Source organism: Cupressus sempervirens, chromosome 11 (assembly GCF_028749045.1).
Source record: "Cupressus sempervirens isolate cs-2001-9-10 chromosome 11, ASM2874904v1, whole genome shotgun sequence".
In the NCBI taxonomy this organism is placed as follows: domain Eukaryota; kingdom Viridiplantae; phylum Streptophyta; class Pinopsida; order Cupressales; family Cupressaceae; genus Cupressus; species Cupressus sempervirens.
The window spans coordinates 519,156,127-519,180,928 of record NC_143128.1 but is presented as its reverse complement, the minus strand read 5'-3'; the positions used below and the strand labels follow the sequence as shown (position 1 = coordinate 519,180,928).

At 36.0% G+C, this 24,802-nt stretch overlaps 1 protein-coding gene across 2 annotated transcripts in view; it reads right to left on the bottom strand.

Moving 5' to 3' along the window:
• Positions 1-868: 868 nt before the first annotated feature.
• LOC149530642 (putative protein S-acyltransferase 14) overlaps positions 869-24,802 on the bottom strand; it is an 87,685-nt gene continuing 63,751 nt past the window's right edge. Inside the window, exons 3-8 of one of the 2 annotated variants that reach the window (XM_089808978.1) lie at positions 2,699-2,790; positions 2,046-2,172; positions 1,849-1,934; positions 1,704-1,769; positions 1,421-1,584; positions 869-1,289 (exon numbers count right to left, since the gene is read on the bottom strand). In XM_089808978.1, the coding sequence (XP_089665104.1) occupies positions 1,468-1,584; positions 1,704-1,769; positions 1,849-1,934; positions 2,046-2,172; positions 2,699-2,790 (488 nt within the window). In that variant the 3' untranslated portion in view covers positions 869-1,289; positions 1,421-1,467. Of the gene's footprint in view, positions 1,585-1,703; positions 1,770-1,848; positions 1,935-2,045; positions 2,173-2,698; positions 2,791-24,802 lie in introns of both variants that reach the window. The other variant, XM_089808976.1, reaches the window with a different exon arrangement.

Genomic DNA, 24,802 nt, shown 5'->3' with positions numbered 1-24,802 from the left:
ACAAGAGAGCCCAGCAACATGATGGGGAGTACAGCCAAAGGAGTCGTCACAAATTGATTGGGAACAAGACATTGTGGCTTCAAATGTAAGGTCTATTGGTGCTTGTTTGGCGAATCTTGACCATGAGTACTCTAGAAATTACGATGATGAGTTTTTACCTTGAGGGGTGATTATAGGCCTCCTTCACTACATTTCGTACATGTTATAATGTCATGCTACTCATTTTAATCATATTTACGAAATTTTTCATATAATAGAAATCTACCATTTGTCAATTGAACAATTTCATTTGTCAAATTGAAATTTTAATTCGTATTTTTAGTTATAATGATACTCAATGTTCCAGTATTTAATATTTGTTATTTTTCTTCTTGTACACATTTTCCTAACTAGCATTTCAGATACTACAAGTATATACAGTACCTCTCCCCAACCCCTGGTCCCAACGAGCAGTGGCACATTGGAAAAATAAAAGGATGGACATACAAGGACCCCTGCGTTTTGAAGCTAACCAACCAAAACAACAGAAAGCATGTTCAAGTTTTGGATTACCATATCAAAACGTTTTGTATGTGTTCATTTAACAGATTTACCTTCCTTGCCTTCGCCAATATTATGCTGTTGGCACATTGACCTCAAGTTTCTGCGAGCCCACTTTTTGTGGCTATCCACATTCTCAGATGTTTGAACTCTAATTTTTTCTGTTGATGAAATACACTTGTGTGCTGTCGTGGCAGTAGGAACAATGACTTTGATGGTCAAACTACAAATAAGGTCAGCCTTGAACCCAAATTAAATGCTTTCCATCTTAGGTGACAAAAACGAATTCAATATTTGATAGACTACGATTCAAAAATCACTAACTGAATTTGACAGAAAACAATTTATTGAGTAATCATTTCTAAGATCAAGCCCTTGTGCTACGCATTAATTTTTTACTGTAACTGAACCTTGTGCATTTTGACCCCAACTGATCTCCTCGGTCCATTGCTATCTCAAAGTTCTATATTCTCATATAATGATAAGACACAAATCCAGGAATATGTTTAACCGGTGTATGCAAAACCACCATAATACATATTTTACATTTTAGTACTTGCATAGAACACCGTCAATCAAGGGCAGGGTGTGAGCTAACTCAAAATAACACTCGTACATTTTCTTCTTCTTCCTGGCCCCATCTGTAATTCAAGCAATACATGAATCCATCCATTTCTCTTCCACCACTTTGACTGACCAGAGTTGAAAAACGCAAACATTACTTCAGCCAACTGACTTGCAATTCACAACTGTAGGAATTGATATAAAAGCTGAAAATGTGAGACTCGAACTAAATTGTAGATGTTGAAAACTCACTTCTCAACCTTGCATCAAAATGATATTTTATGATCTCATCAAGCACATATATAATAGTTACCACCTGTGATCTGTATAACTCCACTTCTAAATGATGAGAGGCGCCTATTATTATTCTTCAACATCTGGCCTTATTGGAAAGTCAAGTCCATGAAGCATGGGCATGTTTGCAATGTCCTCTTCCGCATACAGCGGAATCAGCCAATATAGCTTCCGTGTTCCAAAAACCTTGCATGATAAAATATTAACTTCAAATTAGCCAAGTGAAATATATACGCCATGATATCCAGTCAGTAGTATCAGTAGGTAAATAGACAACAGATAAAGCATCACCAAATAGCACCCACCTGCTCAAAATTTTTCATTCTACCCATGTCATATCGCCATCTGCTTGATTTTTTCTTTTCATAAACCTAGAAAAGTAAAGCATCAAGTATTGTTTTATAACCTATAAAAACATATTATGCAATGACAAGTAATTATGTAACTCACCTCAATTGTAGTCGTATTAGCCATTACCAACGATGTGTGCAAGATAAGAAACCCAAGCAAACTCAGAGCGAAGGCAACATTAAGAACTGCATGAAACACAAATGAATTCCAAAACTTCAGTACATAATAAAAACACTAGCAAACTTGAGGGAAAATGTTACCTGAGTTGTGGTTAAATAAATAGAAGATAGACTTACTAAATGCAAGAAATGTGGTTGCTAGATTGCTAGAAGAACTAGAATGGTGCTCTGCATCTTTGAAGAAATTAATAAAGTGTGGTAGCAGCACGATTGTGTCCAATGTTGTCTCCAAAAATGTATAAATCTGCATTGACATCAAACATAGCTTAACATGTACATACAATTAAGATAAACCATAAGCATGCAGACAATAAAAACCGCCCTTAAGAGCAGGAATAGAATCAATTTTGTAAGCCAATGAACCAAATAGATGGCTGGAAAGGCAATGGGCAACACTAAGAACTTGCTTATTGATATGATCAATGCAAAAGTCTCAACATTTAAACAAGAATTTACTTTATATTGCATATGATCCAATACCCTATAAGACTGAAATGCAAATGAATAGATATGAATGAAATAAAATTCCATAAATGGAGCAAACAAACAATTCTTGCGGCTGATTTATTGTACTTAAAAATTTAAAATCAAAGCAAAAGAAAATCATTTCATAGAAATTTTAATCGTGTGCTGGGAAGTTCTTGCCAAGGCAAGCAGAAAAATCTTACAATTTGTGCTTTATTGTTCAGAAACAATGACATGACATCTGGTAAAACTATGATGATTTGTAGTGAGGGTGAATTTTGAAAGAGCACTCAGAAAGGGCATACCAAGAAAAGAAGAAAGAACTTATAATTGCGGGCACCAACACAATTAACAACCCATACGCAATGATGATCCATTTTTAAGATGCATCTTTGACCTGCAGAACAGCACACTTATTAATAACCAGTTAGGAAGAAACAAATAGCTAATATCAGAGAGAAAACAGCTGATCGCTTATGCAAGTTAAAAACATCAAAGATTCGAAAGTGTTAGATCACGGAGTGTAACCCGAAGCATAAACAAAGGAATACACAGTTAATTCTATGCACTAATTCACTGTGGATTCTAGAAATTTGATGTCAATAGTTCTAAAATGTTTCAATTATCAAACTATTATCATTTAAATATCAAGTGACATGTAGCTTTTAGAAAAATGAAAAGATCCCATTTCCAATGTAATGTGGTGAACTATGAGATGCAAAGCTACCCTCTAGAGAACAAAATTTATAAGAATTATACCAATTCCTGCTGAAGAAAAATAAATCACAATATTTCCATGGTTCGCATTGAGTAATGCTGGGAATAAATGTACGTAATTGGTTATTTATTTAGCCCATGAACTATTTGTGGGAGCTTTGCCCCCTGAAATGAAAAATTAGGCCAGAAAATTGTCAGCTTCCCATTTTTTCTTTTATTAATGTTATATATATATATATATATATATATAGAGAGAGAGAGAGAGAGAGAGAGAGAGAGAGAGAGAGACTTCTCTTAGTGATGAAATTAACTATTTATTAAGATGTCAATTAAACCAATTTTTTAAAAAAAGAGCTTTTCTGCTTCCGAGGAATATTTTTTTAAGACTAAAAACATAGCCCTTCTTTTAGTTAAAAAGAGAGAATAGACATGAAGGTCATGTCTATATTTAATTTAACATAAAAACTAGTTTTTATGGGCGTGCATTTACAAGCATTTTCTTTGAATTAGTTTGTAATATATTAATATTCATATGGTTGTTCATAATGTAATATAACACAAAACATAGAGATAGTTACCTCCATATCTGTCATTTATTATTCATGTTGATATGGGTATATATTTCTTTTCATATGATATGACTTTTTTTTTCATGACATCATATATGATCATGGTGTATTTGCCTCCAGGTTTATTTATTATTATACATGTGGAGTATTATAATGTCTGTAAAATTTATCATAGGTTGGAGGTTTGTGGAAAAACTAAGATGCATTAATTGTTTGGCTTTGAGTTTCTAATTAAGGAAACGGTTTGTGGTTTCCTCTAATTTTTAGAGCTGTCTGATTTTATTTCATTTCAAACTGCATTTAACAAAATTAGGCTCAATGCAGATGGGGGAATATTAGGTTTATGTCAATCCATTCTGTTGAAATGCGATGTGGAGTTTCAAGCAATAAAGAATAATAAATTATAAATGAAGAGAGTGGAATCATTAAGATCTGCTGGAGATTGCTATCGCACTTATACATTTATACTGCAAAATGAGGATTGCTCAAATTTGTGTTCATTACATTAATTATTTTACAAATTCTCGAATGGTAGAATAAAAAGAATTTGAGCTAGATGAGAGTACAAATTATGTGCAATATAGCGTTTATTGCTTTCACACCATTAAAAGTTCCTTCTAAATGATTTTCCTTATTTGATTTTTGCATATTATCTTTATGATCCTCATAGACACTGGATTACCTAAGGCAAGAAAATAGGTTGTATGAGAAAATAGTTACTAAGCAGATTAGGCCATTTCCCTAAGTGTTTAGGGTCTGTACATTAACCAGGTGCAATGTACGAACTGTTTAGGGCAGGATATTGTGATAATCGAACTGTAGAATCATCATAAATCACTGTAGAAAGGTTTCCACAGTGTGTTAGTTAAAAGATGGACATGTATCAGTTGAATTGATGGTTTGTATATTATTTTAAAATGGAAAGAACTTTTATTTTATTTTATAAAAAACAAACGGTAGAAGAAAAAGAAAAAATGACATTAGGTTTTGATACTAAGAACTTGTGTAGAGATGTTTGACAATTAATTAAAAAATTATTCATGTTTATTCATTTCATTATTAAAAAATTAATTTATCAAAAATAAATAAATATTCTATTAGGAATAGTTTCTTAGCATACAAGAATTTTATAGGATAGGGTTAAATAGTATTCTAAACTATTGAAAATCCTAATATATTAGGAAAGTTTCCTTATTTTATTGGGAGATGTTTCCTTGCTATACAAGAGTTTATACCTATAATACTATTAAAAATCTATTGCACAATTTTAGATATTATTCAAAACTACTAAAATTCCTTAATATATTAGGAAAGATTCCATATTTTAATTCATTGAAAACAATATTTGGAGACAATGAAATAAAGTAAATCTGTTTAATTTTATAAAATAGTTGGTTAATTTTATAAAACGGTTAGAAGTGGCAGTAAAGTAATTCAGGAAGTATATCTGTTTAATAGATATAGGATGAAAATTTTCATTATTTTATTGTTTTAATAGAATAAAGCTTCATAATTTTCCTATTAGAAAGTGAATTCGTTTAAAGTTTATTTTTATTAAATAGTTAGAAGTCATAACAAAATAACTTAGAAAGTATAATTGTTCAATAGAATATGAAATGAAATGTTCTTATTTTATCTTTGAAAATAGTTGGATATAATAAAATAAAACAATTAAGAAGTGGTAATAAAATAATTCTATTTTAGAATGTTTTTTATAAAGGATGATTGTTAAAAGTTATTTCCAGATTTAAAAAATAAGTTAAAAAGTATATTTTGCTCATGATTTTTGAACTGCCATTTTTATGTTCTTTTTATCTCTCTAAAGGATAACAGACTGATTGTTTCAATGATTCAAAATATTTTATGTATAATAGAAAAATTCCATAGCTCGATATTACAAGTGTCCTATACCTAAGTTCTAAACTCTAATCCTAAGTTAATCATTAATTCTAAATCCAAAATCTTAAACTAAGCTGCAACGTTAAAGGATAAACCCTAATCTTAAATACTAAACCATGAATCTTAAATCTCAAACTAAACCTTAATCCTAAATGCTAAAACCTAATCCTAAAAACTGATATAATTTCTTGACCTAAGATATACTGTTGCTCCGTGGATTGCCTAGTTTTACCGTTTCATTATGAAATATTCCTACTGTCAAATTCTATTCTAAATTTCAAACCTTACAAATGAAATATTCCTACTGTCAAATTCTATTCTAAATTTCAAACCTTACAAAATTATTCTTACTATTAGAAATTAGAATTGTATAGTTCAAATTGGAAAGAAAGATTGGTATTTATGTGATTGAAGAATAGTTGTCAATTGTCAAAACAATAAATTTTTTTGATCTTTTAATTTTGAAATGTTGGATTTTTTTCTATCTTTTAATTTTGAAATGTTGGAGAGAATCATGTCTGTAGATTGGAAATATTTTTAAAAATCTAATTTCCTATTGGCACATCGTTGCATTCACAAAAGCATACGACTACTAGTTACCATAGTTATAAACGAAGATAAATTGTCATACAAAGCAGACAAAACATATTAAAGCATACTCCAAAGAATTGGGCAGAGATATTTATTTACTACTGAAATTAGCATACAAGACAGATTTGCAAGAGCGAGCTTGGACAAGAGGTTATGGAAACAATGAAGACAATATGGAACAGAGCCTTGAAACATTTAATGTTTAGAGGCAAAAAAAATATTCAATTTTAAATGATATGGCATAACATAAAGTTCTCAGATGATTTTGAGAGTTTAACCAATTCATACTTTCAGGAATATGAAGTGCATCGCATCATGTAAATTTGGGAATTGCCATGATAACATGTACGGCAAATAACAACTATTGCAAATAATTATAATGTCCCCCTCTGTCTAGAATGCCAATTATGAAATGAAAAAAGATGCCAGCCTATTCTTCTAACTTTTTGCCATAAGCTTAGAGCATTAAAATAAAGGGGACTTGGGTAATTAAAGAAGAGGCTAAAAAGCTAAAAACCTAGCAAAAATTATTTTAATCATTCCTTATGGGGTCACACCTTCAGTTCCTATCTTTCAGTCATGAGTTGCGGGGCCACTCTTCCATTTCTCCCTTATCAAGGAAGGTTGAGTTTCTTTATAGTAATTGTCATCAGTTGGCTCTCAAAGTCGGGAAAAAACAAAAAACGAAAAAAAAAAAATCTTGTGTCACTGAAGTCTTTAGGAAGAAATCACATGATGATGAGTAATCATTCTTTACATCTTCGATATTTTATTTTCTCTGCAAGAGTTGAACTTCTTTGCCTTTTAGGACAACCCCTAGAAGTTTAAGCTTGGAAGAAACCCCAAGCTGATCTTTAACAAATAGCATCCATTCTAATCACGGTAACAATATCATTAAATTTAGTAACCTCGTTCAGAAGGTAGAAGCAGTCCAATTAAATACAAGGGTAGGTTGATTTATTTTTTCATGCTAAAGGTTGAAGCTTGACTCCTAGTAAAAAACACAAAACATAGCCTTCAAATGGAATCGTAGTTCCTAATTTCTGCCTTTGGAATCACATGCACAAACCAAAATCATGCAACTTTTTTTTCAAAGATTCTCATGAGTTTGGAGCTGGTGATTCCAGAAAAATAGATTAACATATTATATAATCAACTCTTCCCAGTCTAAGTTACAAGTAAAGGTCATATTGTTCCCAGTTTCTTACAAGTCATTTGCACGTCTAAAATAATACATTTATCTATGTTTCTTTTTTGAAAAATCCCATGAGATAAACTATGTTTTTGTTTCGTTTTCTATCTGATTCTAGAAATTAGTAGAAATAAAATAGTAAGGATATTCTAGTGGTATCAGAGCAGTGTGACCCTAACAGCCTGTGAGGGGTTCATTGCATCTGAACTTTTCCAATTGCATGTCAAGATTTTCAGTTGCATGTCAGTTTTTTCATACAAAGAACATTTGACACATCTGACGTTTATTTGCACCTATATCACAGTGAAGACAGTCTGATTTCTGATCTTCCAAACTAGGAAGAGAGCATACTCTCTATGTCTTGCTGTAATCTAAACTATATCTGACACTTGCTTTAGACCTCTAGACTCCTCCTTCGACTCAGAACCTCTTGATCGCAATGAGGGAGAGAGTGCCCTTATATAGGCTGAGCACCGACATGTCTCATACAAGAGAGTTTACAAATTTTGAAATCCGTCCATAGAGGATGGACACATGTCCAGCGGAGTGGAGCCTTATCCGAATGGCATCTCTTAAAGCTACTTTACAAAAGACATTCTTATTACACACATCTTTTTGACACGAGAAGGGTAACTCGTAGTTACTTTAGAGGTGTAACTTGACCTCCTTTATACCATGGTAGGGTCCATGCTTAATCTTTATTCTCTGAGGATTAAGTAACTCAGATCAGTAACAACCCTACTGATTAGGTTAATATCGGCGCCTTTTGGGTGACTCAGCTTCAGAATCGTATCCTTCTTCTGAACTTGAAGGAGATGCATGAGTTTCACGTAATAGTCGTTCAAGACAATCTTCAATCGATTCCTCCTTCCATAGGATGCTGCGAGCAAGACGAACAAAGGCAGTAGGTTGACTAGTACCAACGCCTGCTATCTGAGGAAGGGTAGTAAACTTGGTAAACATCCAAAGAGGTTTACGCTGAGTGGCGAAATGATGAAGGTTGCGTAATTCAATGGTATCACGCTGCATAGGACTTGGACCAAAGTCATCAAAAATAAACTGGTTGATTGGGTTAGAGATATAGGAATAAAAATCCAATTTATTCAAATAACTATAAATGACCACAGTGGGCATCAAAGCATGAGAGTGCATATACAAACCACGAAAATACATTTCAAACGGATCTCCGGAAGATAGCCATCGTCTTTGATTTGGAATATGAGTAGTGCTCAGGATATGAACTGGCCATTCAAACAAAGTAGCACTGGTGGCAGTATGAGCTAAATAAATTCTGATCTCATCATCAGAGGGATGACATGGCTCTTTTTGGATGAGAGAATCTGTGAGCAACTTCCTGGATGCAGCAAAATGAAGATCCCTTTGTTCTTGATAAATCTTTTGTGTCATAGAGAAACGATTTTCTTCCCATGGTACATTACTGATAAATGTGTATTCTTCCTTTTTCTCACAAATCATACGAACATGATGTTCTGGAACTGGAACTTGATTAAACTCATCGAGGAGAATACGATACCTGTGATTATGGAGCTGCTCATCTTCAAGATTTATCTGGGCAAGCTGTTGAAATATGCGATGCATATGGTCTAGCACTTGTGTTTGATCGCGTTCTGCTTCAGACACCAGATTGGGTTGTTGGACTTGTTGTTGACCTGGATGATCTGTGCGAATAGCTCGAGCATTTCGCAACTGTTGTTGTCGATATGCTTCTATTTGCCTGCCTAGACTATTTTCTGCAAGTATGACCTGACGATCTTGAGCATATCGTTCCCATGACCCTGGTTCAGCATAAATTCTATAATGCAAATTTTGTAAAATATCTTGCTGACTGTCTAAGAGTGAATCTCGCAAATTGGGCTGTAAAACTCGAACACCATCAACTGTATTAACCAATTGATTTAGAGCATGAACATGATTTTCTTGACAACCTTCTCGACTGAGAAAATCTGCAAGAACATTTTTAGTACCTTCTACATGTTCTGTTTCAAATTCAAAAGTGTCAAGAAACTGAGCCCATCTAAGGAGGCGAACTCGAACAACTTTGTTTTTGGATTCCTTTTTAAAGAACCCTGCTAAATTTTGGAGATCACTTCTGAGGATAAACTTTTGATCACCAATGAATAACTGAAATTTCTTGAAAGCATTGACAACAGCTAACAGTTCTTTATGAGTAGAATGATAGTTTACCTCAGAACCTTTAAAAGCGCCAGATTCAAATCTGACAATTTCTTCTCTCATCTTTCCATTAACAGACACCATTTCAAGCAAAACAGCGCCCCAAGCATTTTCACTAGCATCTGTCTGTACAATTTTCTTACCTTTACCTGGGATGCGAAGAGGTGGTAATTGTTGACATTGAAGCTTAATTTTCTGGATTGCTTCATCATGCTTGGTTGTCCAAGGTGGGGCATTCTTTCAAAGCAGCTTATTCAATTCTTTTCTGGCTGCTGCAATATTCTGAAAATAGCCAGCAATATAATTGACCATGCCTAAAAATCTTTGTAAACTCTTTTTATCCTTAACCTCAACATTTTGAATTGCTTGCAGCAGATGCTTCTGAGGGTAGAGTTTACCATTAGGCTCTATTCTTGTGCCGATGAAAATCAAACTTTCAGTGCACCAACTGAGCTTCGTAGGATTCAGACACAAACCATGAGTTTGACAGATGGACAAGAATTTCTTTAAATGCTCCATGTGTGATTTATGATCCTAACTAAAGATGAGGATGTCATCTATATAGGGCTGGATAAATTTAGCATAGGGAGCAAACACTTGATCCATGAATCCTTGGAAAATGGAAGGTGCTATTTTAATTCCAAATGGAAGAACATTCCATTCGAATAATCCTTGTGGTACAGAGAATGCAGATTTATACTTATCTTTTTCATTGAGCTTGATTTACCAAAATCCCTTAGTCAAGTCAAATTTGCTAAACACATTACAGCCTTGAATTCTTTGCCAGATAAAATCCTTATTAGGCAAAGGATGTTGATTACTTTCAAGACATGCATTCAAGGGTCTATAATCAACGACTAGACGTTTTTCAGCTATCTCGTTCCCATTTTCATCTTTCTTGGGAACATACATCACATGGCAGGAAAATGGGCTTGTGCTTGGTCTAATAATAGACTTTTGCAATAAATCAGCAATTTCTTTTTCACATAATTCTTGTTCACTACGTGACAAGACAATATAATTGGCACGGCTTTTAGGCAATATTTCTTTTCCATTTTCATCCCTTTTCAGGGGCAAAGAGCATTCAAACTGACGCTGATATTTATGCAAATCTTTGGTAAGGACAGTGGTTGCAAAATCTTGTTGAATCTGTTCTAATTCCCCCCGGGTAAAAAGAGACTGGTTGGCAAACCAGACACGAGAGCCGGGTACAAGCGGCTTAGGAGGAGCAGGAAAAGCCAATTTAGGAGAATAAGCACGACTTTCATTAATTTGCAGAACAGTACCAAATTGAAAAGTCAGCGTAGTACCAGGTAAACCAACGGTATAGGGACTCCATTGTTTCAAAGTATGGCTACCAATAATACAATCATACTGATCAACTGGAAATTGGAGAAACGTAGCCATATACTGGTTGGATTGGAATTGAATTGGGACAGTAGCTTGGAATCGTATAGGATTGTTGGAATGAGACACAGAGTGAATAGTAGTAGTGGTTGGCAACCAACAATCTGCAGGAAAACATTGAGCTCGAGCAAGATTACAATCAGCACCAGAATCAAGCAAGGCACATAAACTGTAAGGCTTTATGCCTGGCAATTTGATAGTAAGCTGAAATGCGGGACAAGGATTAGAAATCCCTTTGACATAAGCAAAGGCTTGATTTTCAGGTGGTAGGAGCTCAGATTCAGGTTCAGGGATGGCTTCAACTTGTTCAGGTGCAGGTGTGGCTGATGTTTCAGCTTGTTCATTTTCTATAAGCAATTTATCTAAAGCACTTAAAGAACTTGTGCTAGCATTACATTCTTGCAATTCCTTTTGAACTGAAGCAATTTCTTTTAACACATCAGCCTTTACTGAATACAAAAAAGCAAGACGGCTTGATAACCATTCTTTTCTAGAAGTTCGAGCAAATACCTTTTCAGCGAGAGGATGTGGCATATATCCATGTGTGGGACGAATGACTTCTTGTTCTTCAAATTGATCATCCACAAAACATGCTGTAGCAGAAAGTTCTGGATATTCTTCTAAGAGTTTTTGTCTATCTGCTTCCAGTTTTGTTAAATCAGCTAACACCTTTTGATGCTGATGAGGTGTTAAAAACTTATTCTTTCTTGCTTCTAGTTGTGACGCCTTGATTGTCAAGCGTTCTAACTGTTGCTCAGGAGTGAGATTTAACCATTGTGGATTCTACTGAGTGAGAGATTGACCTCGACCTGCAGAATAAGGTGATTGTCGAAACATAAAACAAGCAAAGGAAATATCGGATTCAGAGTCAGAGGAAGAAGATAAAGAAAAATATTCCTCAACTTCTGGATCATGACTGATGTGGCGAACTTGCTGATTATCTGGAACTTCTTCTTCACTGGAGCTTTCTGTGAGTCCAATATCTTCAGAATCTGATGGCTCTGAAACAATTGTTAAAGGCAGATTATCCAGACTTGCTGCTGTGAGAGTGCGAACTCTCTTAGCATCCTTTTTACCTTTATCTGGACACTTATTAGCATAATGTGCTCCTTTACAGATATAACAAGTAGGAGTAAAATCCTTTTTATGAACTTTCCTTTTATTTCTCAAGAACACCTTTCTGTGCTTAGATCTTCTAAAAGGCTTAGAAGAAAAAGATTTCTTCTCTGTATAACCCTTAAATTTCTTATGAGACTTATGTGTTTTCTTGTGTTGAAAACACCCATAACTGTTAGTTTTACAGTTACACAGACCTGTTTTCAAATAAGGCAAAACTTCCTTCTTTTTCTTTCTGGTTTGTTTCTCAGTACAAAGGTCACTATTGATTTCCTTAATGAATTGGACCAACTGAGGAAAAGTGACATCATTGATAGTCATGTCAGGAGTGTTGAGGATGCTATTGAGAATTTTTTCCTGATAGAAAGACTATAACTGAATAGGGAAGCCTTCTAAGAAGGTGTTATACATCCACACATTGTTATTGGTCTCTCCTGACTGATAAAAATTTGTATACTGCTCACAGCAATATGCATCAAAATGTTTCATATCGCAAATGCGATTTTCCTTGAAACATTTGTAGGCAGATCTTTGTTCCTTGTCATGTTGACCAACAAACATTCTATATAATGCTTCACAAACAGTATTGACACCACTATTAATGAGATCTTCTTTATAATCAGGTGTCAAAGAATCCCATCCTGAACGGGCGATACCCGTTAGTGCATTTAAAGCCTTTCTAATTGCTTGATCTTGAGGAAGATTTGTTGCATACACAGCATTATCTACCCAAGTTTTGAATGCATCTATAGTGGCTTTATTTTTTATGGGATCATAATCATCAAAATTTACTAGAGGCGGAACTGCTTCAAATAAGACATGTAACTGATCATATGGTCCTCCAGCTTCTTGTTTTACCATATTCACATTCTTCCATTGGCTAGTCTTAGGATCAATCTCTTGGAGTTTAGGCTTTGGTATATTGAGTGTAAGAGCCTTCCCTTTGAACTGGGTTTGAAGTCTGGCAAGGTCTTGGGAAGAACTAGGAAATCGGGACGGACCTTCAATCTCAATCTTGGTGGCTATGGCTTGTTCAACTTTGGTAGTAACAGTTGTTAAGGTTTGTGCAAGACCTTGACTGTTAGCTAATCGCTGAGAGCGAAGCTGAGTAGTAGTTTGCTCAATACGGGCGGTAGTTTGCGCAAGAGTTTGCAATTGTTGCATTTGGCGCGTATGATTGGTCCACCACGCTTCAGCAGAGGTGCGAAAAGCAGCATAGGTTTGCTTTAAAGCAGCAATATCAGCTTGCATAGTCGAGTTCAGGTGGGTACTAAGACGAGACTCAAGAGCTTGAAGCTGAGCAAGAATAGTATGGAAATTGGCATTAACACTGGCTTCAGCTTTTTGGCGAGCAAGTTCAGCTTGGACAAACTTATAATGCAAATCTTGTTGGAAGAGTAAAGTTTTGCGGATACACAGATTAGCATAATTCAACATTTTGGTTTGAGTTGTAGCATCAGGTTGGCCGGAGGCAATAACATGATGCGGCCAGAAGGGTATGCTGAACTTATCATCAGTGGATTGCAAAATAAAATCATTAAATGGTGGAACTTTGGGTTCTTCAAATTTATCTTCAGAGAAAGAAGTCTTTTGTCTGAAAAGAATCATTCTAACATGAAATACAGGTTGAACAAAAGGACAATGATTACACTAAAGATTGCCATCATCAAGTTCAGTAAATTGACGATGGGAACAATTATAAACCTGTTGAGTCAATGGGTTTGAGATCACAAACTTGGGTTCAAAGGACTGTTGACACACAGTACAAAATAGAGAACCAGTCGGATGAGGAACAGCATCATCATGACAACATTTTAGCTGTGGCTTACGACTCAAGGTAGAGCTTCTAGGCAAAGAAGCATGATAGCTTGGTAACTGTATAGACGAGTTTGAAGGAGATTTCTCATCAAAAGATATGCGGGCTTCATGAGCAGTTTCATGTACACTAGAGATAGTGGTTAGATTGCGAGGAGCATCCAACTGTTTTAGTGCGCAAACATCTATAATCCACTCTCGGGGAACTTTAATATCAGTCAAATTTATCATGCGGGGCACAGTCAATTGAGCACCTTTGGATTCTGTTTGCCAGAGGAGAGAATACTTGGCCTTAGATTTATCTGCTCTGGGATCCTTTACTATTGGTACCGTTGTATTAAACAAACGGCCATAGAGGGCAAAGAACAAAGCATGTGTTCTGGATCCAAGTTTCATATCTAAATACTGGGTGCCAAACTAGAACATGAGGATTTTATCCAAATGATCATCAAGAAGACTGATAGCAAAATTAGGCACAACATCAAAAGCAGTGGCTCCTGCAGCCATAGGGGCAGAGATGCCTCCCATTAACATATCCGTATAACGGTTATGTCGGACATCTAAGAGAGTCATAATAACTGTGGCAGGAATGCCTTTACGATACAAAGGTTCAACACTAGCAACAATATGTCCTATATGCAAATACTTAAAACCATTTTTTTGTTTGGCCTGTTTAACGAGACCTTGAATTTCTTTACTAGATAATAGATTAAAACTATGAGGCTGGTCATTCTTGACAACTACTTGCATTTCAATGAGCTTACAGATAGCTTTAGACGTATAGGCTAGAAAACCTAGATCACAATAAATTTCAGTCCATTTCTTCGATGGTAAATTAAAGCGTTCAGATGGAAGCTCAAATTTTTCTTGACCAGACAGAAAACTATCTTCATCTATATTTACATCATGTATTGTATCAAAGACAGAACTAAGACTTACAAGTGAATCTTCTGAATTCTTGTTATCGTTCTCAGTATGCTGGGATTCGGCCATCCTGTTTCGTTCTGCAAAGCAGTATTAGCTGTGCTACCTTCCCTGCCTCAACAACGCCTTTCAAACGGCTCAACAACGAGGACTTACTTCACACATAAACCAAACAGAACAACAAGGAGACAGAATAGAATCCAGATAAGGAACTCAAGAATTACATAAAGATAACTCATATTATTTCCAAGCTCTGGTACCAAACTTACAGGATCTTACATACAAAGAACATTTGACACATCTGACACTTATTTGCACCTATATCACAGTGAAGACAGTCTGATTTCTGATCTTCCAAACTAGGAAGAGAACATACTCTCTATGTCTTGCTGTAATCTAAACTATATCTGACACTTGCTTTAGACCTCTAGACCTCTAGACTCCTTCTTCGACTCAGAACCTCTTCATCGTAATGAGGGAGAGAGTGCCCTTATATAGGCTGAGCACCGACATGTCTCATACAAGAGAGTTTACAAATTTTGAAATCCGTCCATAGAGGATGGACACATGTCCAGCGGAGTTGAGCCTTATCCGAACGACATCTCTTAAAGCTACTTTACAAAAGAGATTCTTATTACACACATCTTTTTGACACGAGAAGGGTAACTCGTAGTTACTTTAGAGGTGTAACTTGACCTCCTTTAGACCATGGTAGGGTCCATGCTTAATCTTTATTCTCTGAGGATTAAGTAACTCAGATCAGTAACAACCCTACTGATTAGGTTAATATCGGCGCCTTTTGGGTGACTCAGCTTCAGAATTGTATCCTTCTTCTGAACTTGAAGGAGATGGATGAGTTTCACGTAATAGTCGTTCAAGATGATCTTCAATCGATTCCTCCTTCCATAGGATGCTACGAGCAAGACGAACAAAGGCAGTAGGTTGACTAGTGCCAACGCTAGCTATCTGAGGAAGGGTAGTAAACTTGGTAAACATCCAGAGAGGTTTACGCTGAGTGGCGAAATGATGAAGGTTGCGTAATTCAATGGTATCACGCTGCATAGGACTTGGACCAAAGTCATCAAAAATAAACTGGTTGATTGGGTTAGAGATATATGAATAAAAATCCAATTTATGCAAATAACTATAATTGACCACAATGGGCATCAAAGCATGAGAGTGCGGATACAAACCACGGAAAAACATTTCAAACGGATCTCCAGAAGATAGCCATCGTCTTTGATTTGGAATATGAGTACTGCTCAGGATATGAACTGGCCATTCAAACAAAGTAGCACTGGTGGCAGTATGAGCTAAATAAATTCTGATCTCATCATCAGAGGGATGACATGGCTCTTTTTGGATGAGAGAATTTGTGGGCAACTTCTTGGATGCAGCAAAATGAAGATCCCTTTGTTCTTGATATATGTTTTGTGTCATAGAGAAACAATTTTCTTCCCATGGTACATTACTGATAAATGTGTATTCTTCCTTTTTCTCACAAATCATACGAACATGATGTTCTGGAATTGGAACTTGATTAAACTCATGGAGGAGAATACGATACCTGTGATTATGGAGCTGCTCATCTTCAGGATTTATCTGGGCAAGCTGTTGAAATACGCGATGCATATGGTCTAGCACTTGTGTTTGATCACGTTCTGCTTCAGACACCAAATTGGGTTGTTGGATTTGTTGTTGACTTGGATGATCTGTGCGAATAGCTCGAGCATTTCGCAACTGTTGTTGTCGATATGATTCTATTTTCCTGCCTAGAGTATTTTCGACAAGTATGACCTAACGATCTTGAGCATATCGTTCCCATGACCCTGGTTCAGCATAAATTCTATAATGCAAATTTTGTAAAATATCTTGTTGACTGTCTGAGAGTGAATCTCGCAGATTGGGCTGTAAAACTCGAACACCATCAACTGTATTAACCAATTGATTTAAAGCATGAACATGATTTTCTTGACAACCTTCTCGACTGAGAAAATCTGCCAGAACATTTTTAGTACCTTCTACATGTTCTGTTTCAAATTCAAAAGTATCAAGAACTGAGCCCATCTAAGGAGGCAAGCTCGAACAACTTTGTTTTTGGATTCCTTTTTAAAGAACCCTACTAAATTTTGGAGATCACTTCTGAGGATAAACTTTTGATCACCAATGAATAACTGAAATTTCTTGAAAGCATTGACAACAGCTAACAGTTCTTTATGAGTAGAATGATAGTTTACCTCAGAGCCTTTAAAAGCGCCAGATTCAAATCTGACAATTTCTTCTTTCATCTTTCCATTAACTAATACAATTTCAAGAAGTACAGCGCCCCAAGCATTTTCACTAGCATCTGTCTGTACAATTTTCTTACCTTTACCTGGGATGCGAAGAGGTGGTGATTGTTGACATTGAAGCTTAATTTTCTGGATTGCTTCATCATGCTTGGTTGTCCAAGGTGGGGCATTCTTTCGAAGCAGCTTATTCAATTCTTTTCTGGCTGCTGCAATATTCTGAAAATAGCCAGCAATATAATTGACCATGCCTAAAAATCTTTGTAAACTCTTTTTATCCTTAACCTCAACATTTTGAATTGCTTGCAGCAGATGCTTCTGAGGGTAGAGTTTACCATTAGGCTCTATTCTTGTGCCGATGAAAATCAAACTTTCAGTGCACCAGCTCAACTTAGTAGGATTCAGACATAAACCATGAGTTTGACAGATGGACAGGAATTTCTTTAAATGCTCCATATGTGATTTATGATCCTGACTAAAGATGAGGATATCATCTATATAGGGCTGGATAAATTTAGCATAGGGAGCAAACACTTGAACCATGAATCCTTGGAAAATGGAAGGTGCTGTTTTAATTCCAAATGGAAGAACATTCCATTCGAATAATCCTTGTGGTACAGAGTGCAGATTTATACTTATCTTTTTCATTGAGGTTGATTTGCCAAAATCCCTTAGTCAAGTCAAATTTAATAAACACATTACAGCCTTGAATTCTTTGCCAGATATAATCCTTATTAGGCAAAGGATGTTGATTACTCTCAAGACATGCATTCAAGGGTCTATAATCAACGACCAGACGTTTTTCAGCTATCTCGTTGCCATTTTCATCTTTCTTGGGAACATACATCACATGGCAGGAAAATGGGCTTGTGCTTGGTCTGATAATAGACTTTTGCAATAAATCAGCAATTTCTTTTTCACATAATTCTTGTTCACTACGTGACAAGACAATATAATTGGCACGGATTTTAGGCAATATTTCTTTTCCATTTTCATCCCTTTTCAGGGGCAAAGAGCATTCAAATTGACGCTGATATTTATGCAAATCTTTGGTAAGGACAGTGGCTGCAAAATCCTGTTGAATCTGTTCTAATTCCCCCCGGGTAAAGAGAGACTGGTTGGCAAACCAGACACGAGAGTCGGGTACAAGCGACTTAGGAGGAGCAGGAAAAGCCCATTTAGGAGAATAAGCGCGACTTTCATTAATTTGCGGAACAGTACCAAATTGAAAAGTCAGCGTATTACCAAGTAAACCAACGGTATAGGGACTCCATTGTTTCAAAGTATGGCTACCAATAATACAATCATACTGATCAACTGGAAATTGGAGAAACGTAGCCATATACTGGTTGGATTGGAATTGAATTGGGACAGTAGCTTGGAATCGTATAGGATTGTTGGAATGAGACACAGAGTGAATAGTAGTAGTGGTTGGCAACCAATAGTCTGCGGGAAAACATTGAGCTCGAGCAAGATTACAATCAGCACCAAAATCAAGCAAGGCACATAAACTGTAAGGCTTTACGCCTAGCAATTTGATAGTAAGCAGAAATGCGGGACAAGGATTAGAAATCCCTTTGACGTAAGCAAAGGCTTGATTTTCAGGTGGTAGGAGCTCAGGTTCAGGTTCAGGGATGGCTTCAACTTGTTCAGGTGTAGGTGTGGCTGATGTTTCAGCTTGTTCATTTTCTATAAGCAATTTATCTAAAGCACTTAAAGAACTTGTGCTAGCAGTACATTCTTGCAATTCCTTTTGAATGGAAGCAATTTCTTTTAACACATCAGCTTTGACTGAATAAAGAAAAGCAAGACGGCTTGATAACCATTCTTTTCTAGAAGTTCGAGCAAATACCTTTTCAGCGAGAGGATGTGGCATATATCCATGTGTGGGACGGATGACTTCTTGTTCTTCAGATTGATCATCCACAAAACATGCTGTAGCAGAAAGTTCTGGATATTCTTCTAAGAGTTTTTGTCTATCTGCTTCCAGTTTTGTTAAATCAGCTAACACCTTTTGATGCTGATGAGGCGTTAAAAACTGATTCTTTCTTGCTTCTAGCTGTGACGCTTTGATTGTCAAGCGTTCTAACTGTTGCTCAGGAGTGAGATCTAACCAATGTGGATTTTGCTGAGTGAGAGATTGACCTCGACTTGCAGAATAGGGTGATTGTCGAAACATAAACAAGCAAAGGAAATATCGGATTCAAAATCAGAGGAAGAAGATAAAGAAAAATATTCCTCAACTTCTGGATCATGACTGATGCGGCGAACTTGCTGATTATCTGGAACTTTTTCTTCACTGGAGCTTTCTGTGAGTCCAATATCTTCAGAATCTGATGGTTCTGAAACAATTGTTAAAGGCAGATTATCCAGATTTGCTGCTGTGAGAGTGCGAACTCTCTTAGCATTCTTTTTACCTTTATCTGGACACTTATTAGCATAATGTGCTCCTTTACAGATATAACAAGTAGGAGTAAAATCCTTTTTATGAACTTTCCTTTTATTTCTCAAGAACACCTTTCTGTGCTTAGATCTTCTAAAAGGCTTAGAAGAAAAAGATTTCTTCTTTGTATAACCCTTAAAGAGACTTATGTGTTTTCTTGTGCTGAAAACACCCATAACTATTAGTTTTATAGTTACATAGACCTGTTTTCAAATAAGGCAAAACTTCCTTCTTTTTCTTTCTGGTTTGTTTCTCAATACAGAGGTCACTATTGATTTCCTTAATGAATTGGACCACCTGAGGAAAAGTGACATCATTGATAGTCATGTCAGGAGTGTTGAGGATGCTATTGAGAATTTTTTCCCGATAGAAAGACTGTAACTGAATAGGGAAGCCTTCTAAGAAGGTGTTATACATCCACACATTGTTATTGGTCTCTCCTGATTGATAAAAATTTGTATACTGCTCACTGCAATATGCATCAAAATGTTTCATATCGCAAATGCAATTTTCCTTGAAACATTTGTAGGCAGATCTTTGTTCATTGTCATGCTGACCAACAAACATTCTCTATAATGCTTCACAAACAGTATTGACACCACTATTAATGAGATCTTCTTTATAATCAGGTGTCAAAGAATCCCATGCTGAACGGGCGATACCTGTTAGTGCATTTAAAGCCTTTCTAATTGCTTGATCTTAGGAAGATTTGTTGCATACACAACATTATCTACCCAAGTTCTGAATGCATCTATAGTGACTTTATTTTTTATGGGATCATAATCATCAAAATTTAGTAGAGGCGGAACTACTTCAAATAAGACATGTAACTGATCATATGGTCCTCCAGCTTCTTGTTTTACCATATTCACATTCTTCCATTGGCCAGTCTTAGGATCAAACTCTTGGAGTTTAGGCTTTGGTATATTGAGTGTAAGAGCCTTCCCTTTGAACTGGGTTTGAAGTCTGGCAAGGTCTTGGGAAGAACTAGGAAATCGGGATTGAGGACCTTCAATCTGAGTCTTGGTGGCTATGGCTTGTTCAACTTTGGTAGTAACAATTGTTAAGGTTTGTGCAAGACCCTGACTGTCAGCTAATTGCTGAGAGCAAAGCTGAGTAGTAGTTTGCTCAATACGGGCGGTAGTTTGCACAAGAGTTTGCAATTGTTGCATTTGGACCGTTAGAAAGTGGTTCTAGGCACTCCAGTAGATTTGAACCACATAGGTAGAAGTCATTGTAACATCCCAATTTTCCAGCCTTAGCTAACTATCATATCATAGAACACAATTACTATTTCATACTCATGAGCACGAAATGGCAGTTATAAGAGTGATCTTACATGTTCATATGAAGGAGGTTAACGGTTACAATAGAAAAACTGAAAGGTCTGTTGTGACTAAATGTCACCCACAGCCCATGTATGGGACCCCTGTTCGCAGCCTTGGCAAGTCCCAAACGATGAATCCACCGTAATTTTTCCAGATGTTTTTGCATTTTTTATGATGTGTGAAGTGTAATCCGCCATTAAAAGAGCACAATTCAACGTATGGCTTGAATGGTCAAATGTATTTCGTTTTTCACGACTACCTTGAAACCCCGCTCTCCCAAGTGCTTGGAGCGCAACTTTTCTGTGACGAGGGAATTTACTTGTCGTGGATGAAATCCTCCACACCTTCAAACATGCGCTCTCTACATATTATGGAGCGTGAACCTTACTTGCCATGTATTCTCCAAACTTTGCGGAGCACAGGTCAACGATGATGGAGGGTCGAAATTCCTTGACATGTGCAAAACTGCACTCTCTGCTGGATGAGGATCACACTTTGTCGTCCACCAAGGAATTCTTCCAAACAACCAAAATCCGTGAGCCCCTTCAAAATGTGCTCACCGATTTGTGAGGAGCACACTTTTGCCCTCCTTGTGGATTCCATTCAATGGGATGAAATCCTCCACACTCTCAAAATTGAGAAATTGCGCTTTCAATATTTACGGAGTGCATTTTCACTCATGCCAAGGATAATACTCGCTAGGGATAAAATCCTCGACGTATTAAAATCTTGCTTCCCACTCCCCTCCCCCCAGACCCCTTCTCTTTTATATGCTTAAAATACATTTAACCCTTCCATGTAATGTTCCTCACGATATAAATTTTGTGATAAGCATCATGGAAAGTGTCTAGAATTGTGAAATTTGTGGAGTCCAAAATATTTTGAAAAGTTCAAAAACTTGGAAAAATCCAAAAGCAAAAATTGGAAAACTTGAAAATTTCTAAAATTCCAAAAATCACCCAAGTTTCCGAAAAGTAGAAAATTTTGAAATTTTAAAAAATTGTGAAACTTGGAAAACAAGAAAATCCAAGACATCCTAAAAATTCCAAACGGAAGAAAAAAAAATTTAGAATCCAAATGATAAAGGTTTGGGAAAAATTTTTAAACTCAAAAATTCTCAAGGATAAAATTCCAAAGTCACGCGAAAAATCCCAAAAGTGAAAAATCATGAAAAAGTCGAAATATTTGGGAAACTCGAGAGAAATCCCAAATTTGAAAATTAGAGAAGAAATCAATCGACATCAAAAAAAGCAAAAAAATGGAAAATTCTTCATAAATTGAAAAGTTGGATTTTAAAACCGATTTTCTTTCAAGGAGATTTTTTGGATTTACAAGAAAAAATTAAATATTAATTTTATTAATATTTTATTTGGTTAGTTTAAAGAATAATCAAAAAAGAAATATTGGAGAAAAGTTGGAAAGAAATTTGATGTTTTGCATTAAGGCATGGAAATTAATTAAATATTGATTTCGATTGATATTTAATTAATCAAAAAATTCAAGAAATCAAAATGGGATAAATGAAGACTTCGCTTCGTCCTAAAGCTAAAAACATCAATAATGGCAATTTTTTGAAAACAAACATAAAAGGCAACAAATGGCACAAAAGGATGAAAACCTTGGTAGCTAAGTAAAGCAACTACCTAATTTTAGCCTACAACTTTAAAGGCAGTTTTTTTGTGGGATAATTTATATAAGAAACCCTTTCATTCATTCCTTCTCACACTAAAATTTGAAGAGCAATTTAGAATAGGAGTGAAGTTCAAAGAGTTTTGAAAGAAGTTTTTTCGAGAAATTTCTAAAATCGTTGAGGAATTTTCTAGGAATTCGCAACGGAGAATCTTGAATTTTATAAGAAAGGAACCTTTTCAGTGAGTTGTGGAAAATTGCATGTTTCTTGTGGAAATATTGAAAAGTGAACCCCGAGAGGAATATGGAAATTTTGGCAAAAATCCAAAAAATTTGTCTTTTGGACAAATTGTATATTATTTTTATGCTTTCTCTACATATTCTTATGTGTGGACATTTTCAATTTTGTAGGAAAGAAGAATGGCAAAACCCAGGGGAATAGGAGAAACGCATGGACAATTAATAAAGAATAAAAGGAGAGGATTTTATACTGAATCCAAAATTATGTAAAAATGGGAAGAAATCGGAGATAGAAGCCTTGACGGCCTTGATTTGAAAGATTTTAATCGAAGAATGCTTGGATACAATGACCATCATCCAACACACCTAGCTACAAGAATTGTGAGAAGTGGAACTGTTGTTGCAGTTGGTTTCCCTCCTTTTCAACATCCAAAGTTAGTTGTGGAATGTACTAAACACTACAGTCCTAGGGACAAAACCATCAAGGATTCTAAACGAAATATTCTGGTAGATTTTTCTCTGGCATCCATTTCTAAAACGTTTGGGATTCTTTCTCACCCAAGGATGGTCACAAGAACACAGGAGCAAGCACTTAGAATCTACACCTCTAGAGTCCATTTTTGTGAAGAAATAATCAACAAAAGATGGTTGAAAAGGAATAGATTGCATCATTCCAAGATTCCTAAGGAAATAGTATGGCTCGACTTGTAGAGGGAATATAGCGACATGATCATGATGCTGAGTCGCATATTTTGCATACCTCATTCTTATAGATTTGAAGCTTGGATGTGGTATTTTATTGAGCAGGTGATGGAGGAAGGCGACGGTATCGATTAGGCTGGGCCCATGAGTGACAATCTGAATGAATAATTGATGATCTAGAGCATACAAGAAAATTTTACATGAGCTCTTATGTCATCTACATGCTAGCACGGAGAATGAATTATGATGGACTACGATGCAAAGGACCAAATGGAAGCAGAACCCAACATCTCAAAGTTCATGAATGCTACCCGCAATTGCATTTATATTCGAAGGATGATTACATAAGGGTTAATGATACCTTTGCCATGCGCATAGTGAGAACACTACAAAAGAGGTGACATATGAGATTGTTAGTGAGCGCGATGAAATTGGTCAAAGATTATGGCACCTAGTTCATTCAGTTTCCCACCTTTTCATACGTTCAAGTTCAGGGATTCTCCATGGAGCCATACAAACTTCCCAGCTACCCAACGGGCAAGATGGCTTGTTAGAACTTACTCGACAACTTAATGCCTATGACAAGATTCAGAAAGGGAAGAAGAAGTTGGGATTATAGTTCCTAATTTCCATGGGAGAATGAAAAACTGAGGTATGCCCATGTCTAAAGGTTGCTAAGAGCTCATCAAATGAGCTCCACTTCTTCCCTCTTCTGCTTTATCCGAAAAGGAATGATTTTGATCCCTACAACAAGATCACATCAATAGCAGGATCAAAGTAGAAACACAAAGTTCACCTTGAAGACTTTTGGGCAAATGCGGCAAATGAGAATGAGATTAGAAAGAAGATGCATTCAAGATTACCATTGAACATTATCAGAACATGCAACATATTCAAGGTTACTGATCAAATGGAGGAGGATCCAAACGTGATGTGAAAGGGATTCAATCTAGAAATGATAGCTCAGCCATATGATTGGAAAAGGAAAGAGATTACTGATCTAGAGGTTCTTTCAAAGCCAGTCTTGGATTTTACAAAGTTGTGGATTAAGCGTAAGCTTGAAAAATTAGTTGCACCAACTAATGGATTCACATATAGGTTGCATAGTCACTAACCACTTAGGGATGAAAGATCAGGACAAATATCGAAAGGGATTGTTGAAGAAAGAGGAACTCCATTGGAGTATGTAGGAACCAAGAAAGGGAAAGAGTTATCTCGAGAGAAGCATCCTAGGATTGAGGAAGTCATCCAAGAGCCTCAAAATAAGAAACAAAAACATGGAAATGCTCCCTCTTCTCCGTGTCGCACTCCAAGTGTTCAAGTGAGAAACATTTGAAGGGCATGTGGTAGAGACAA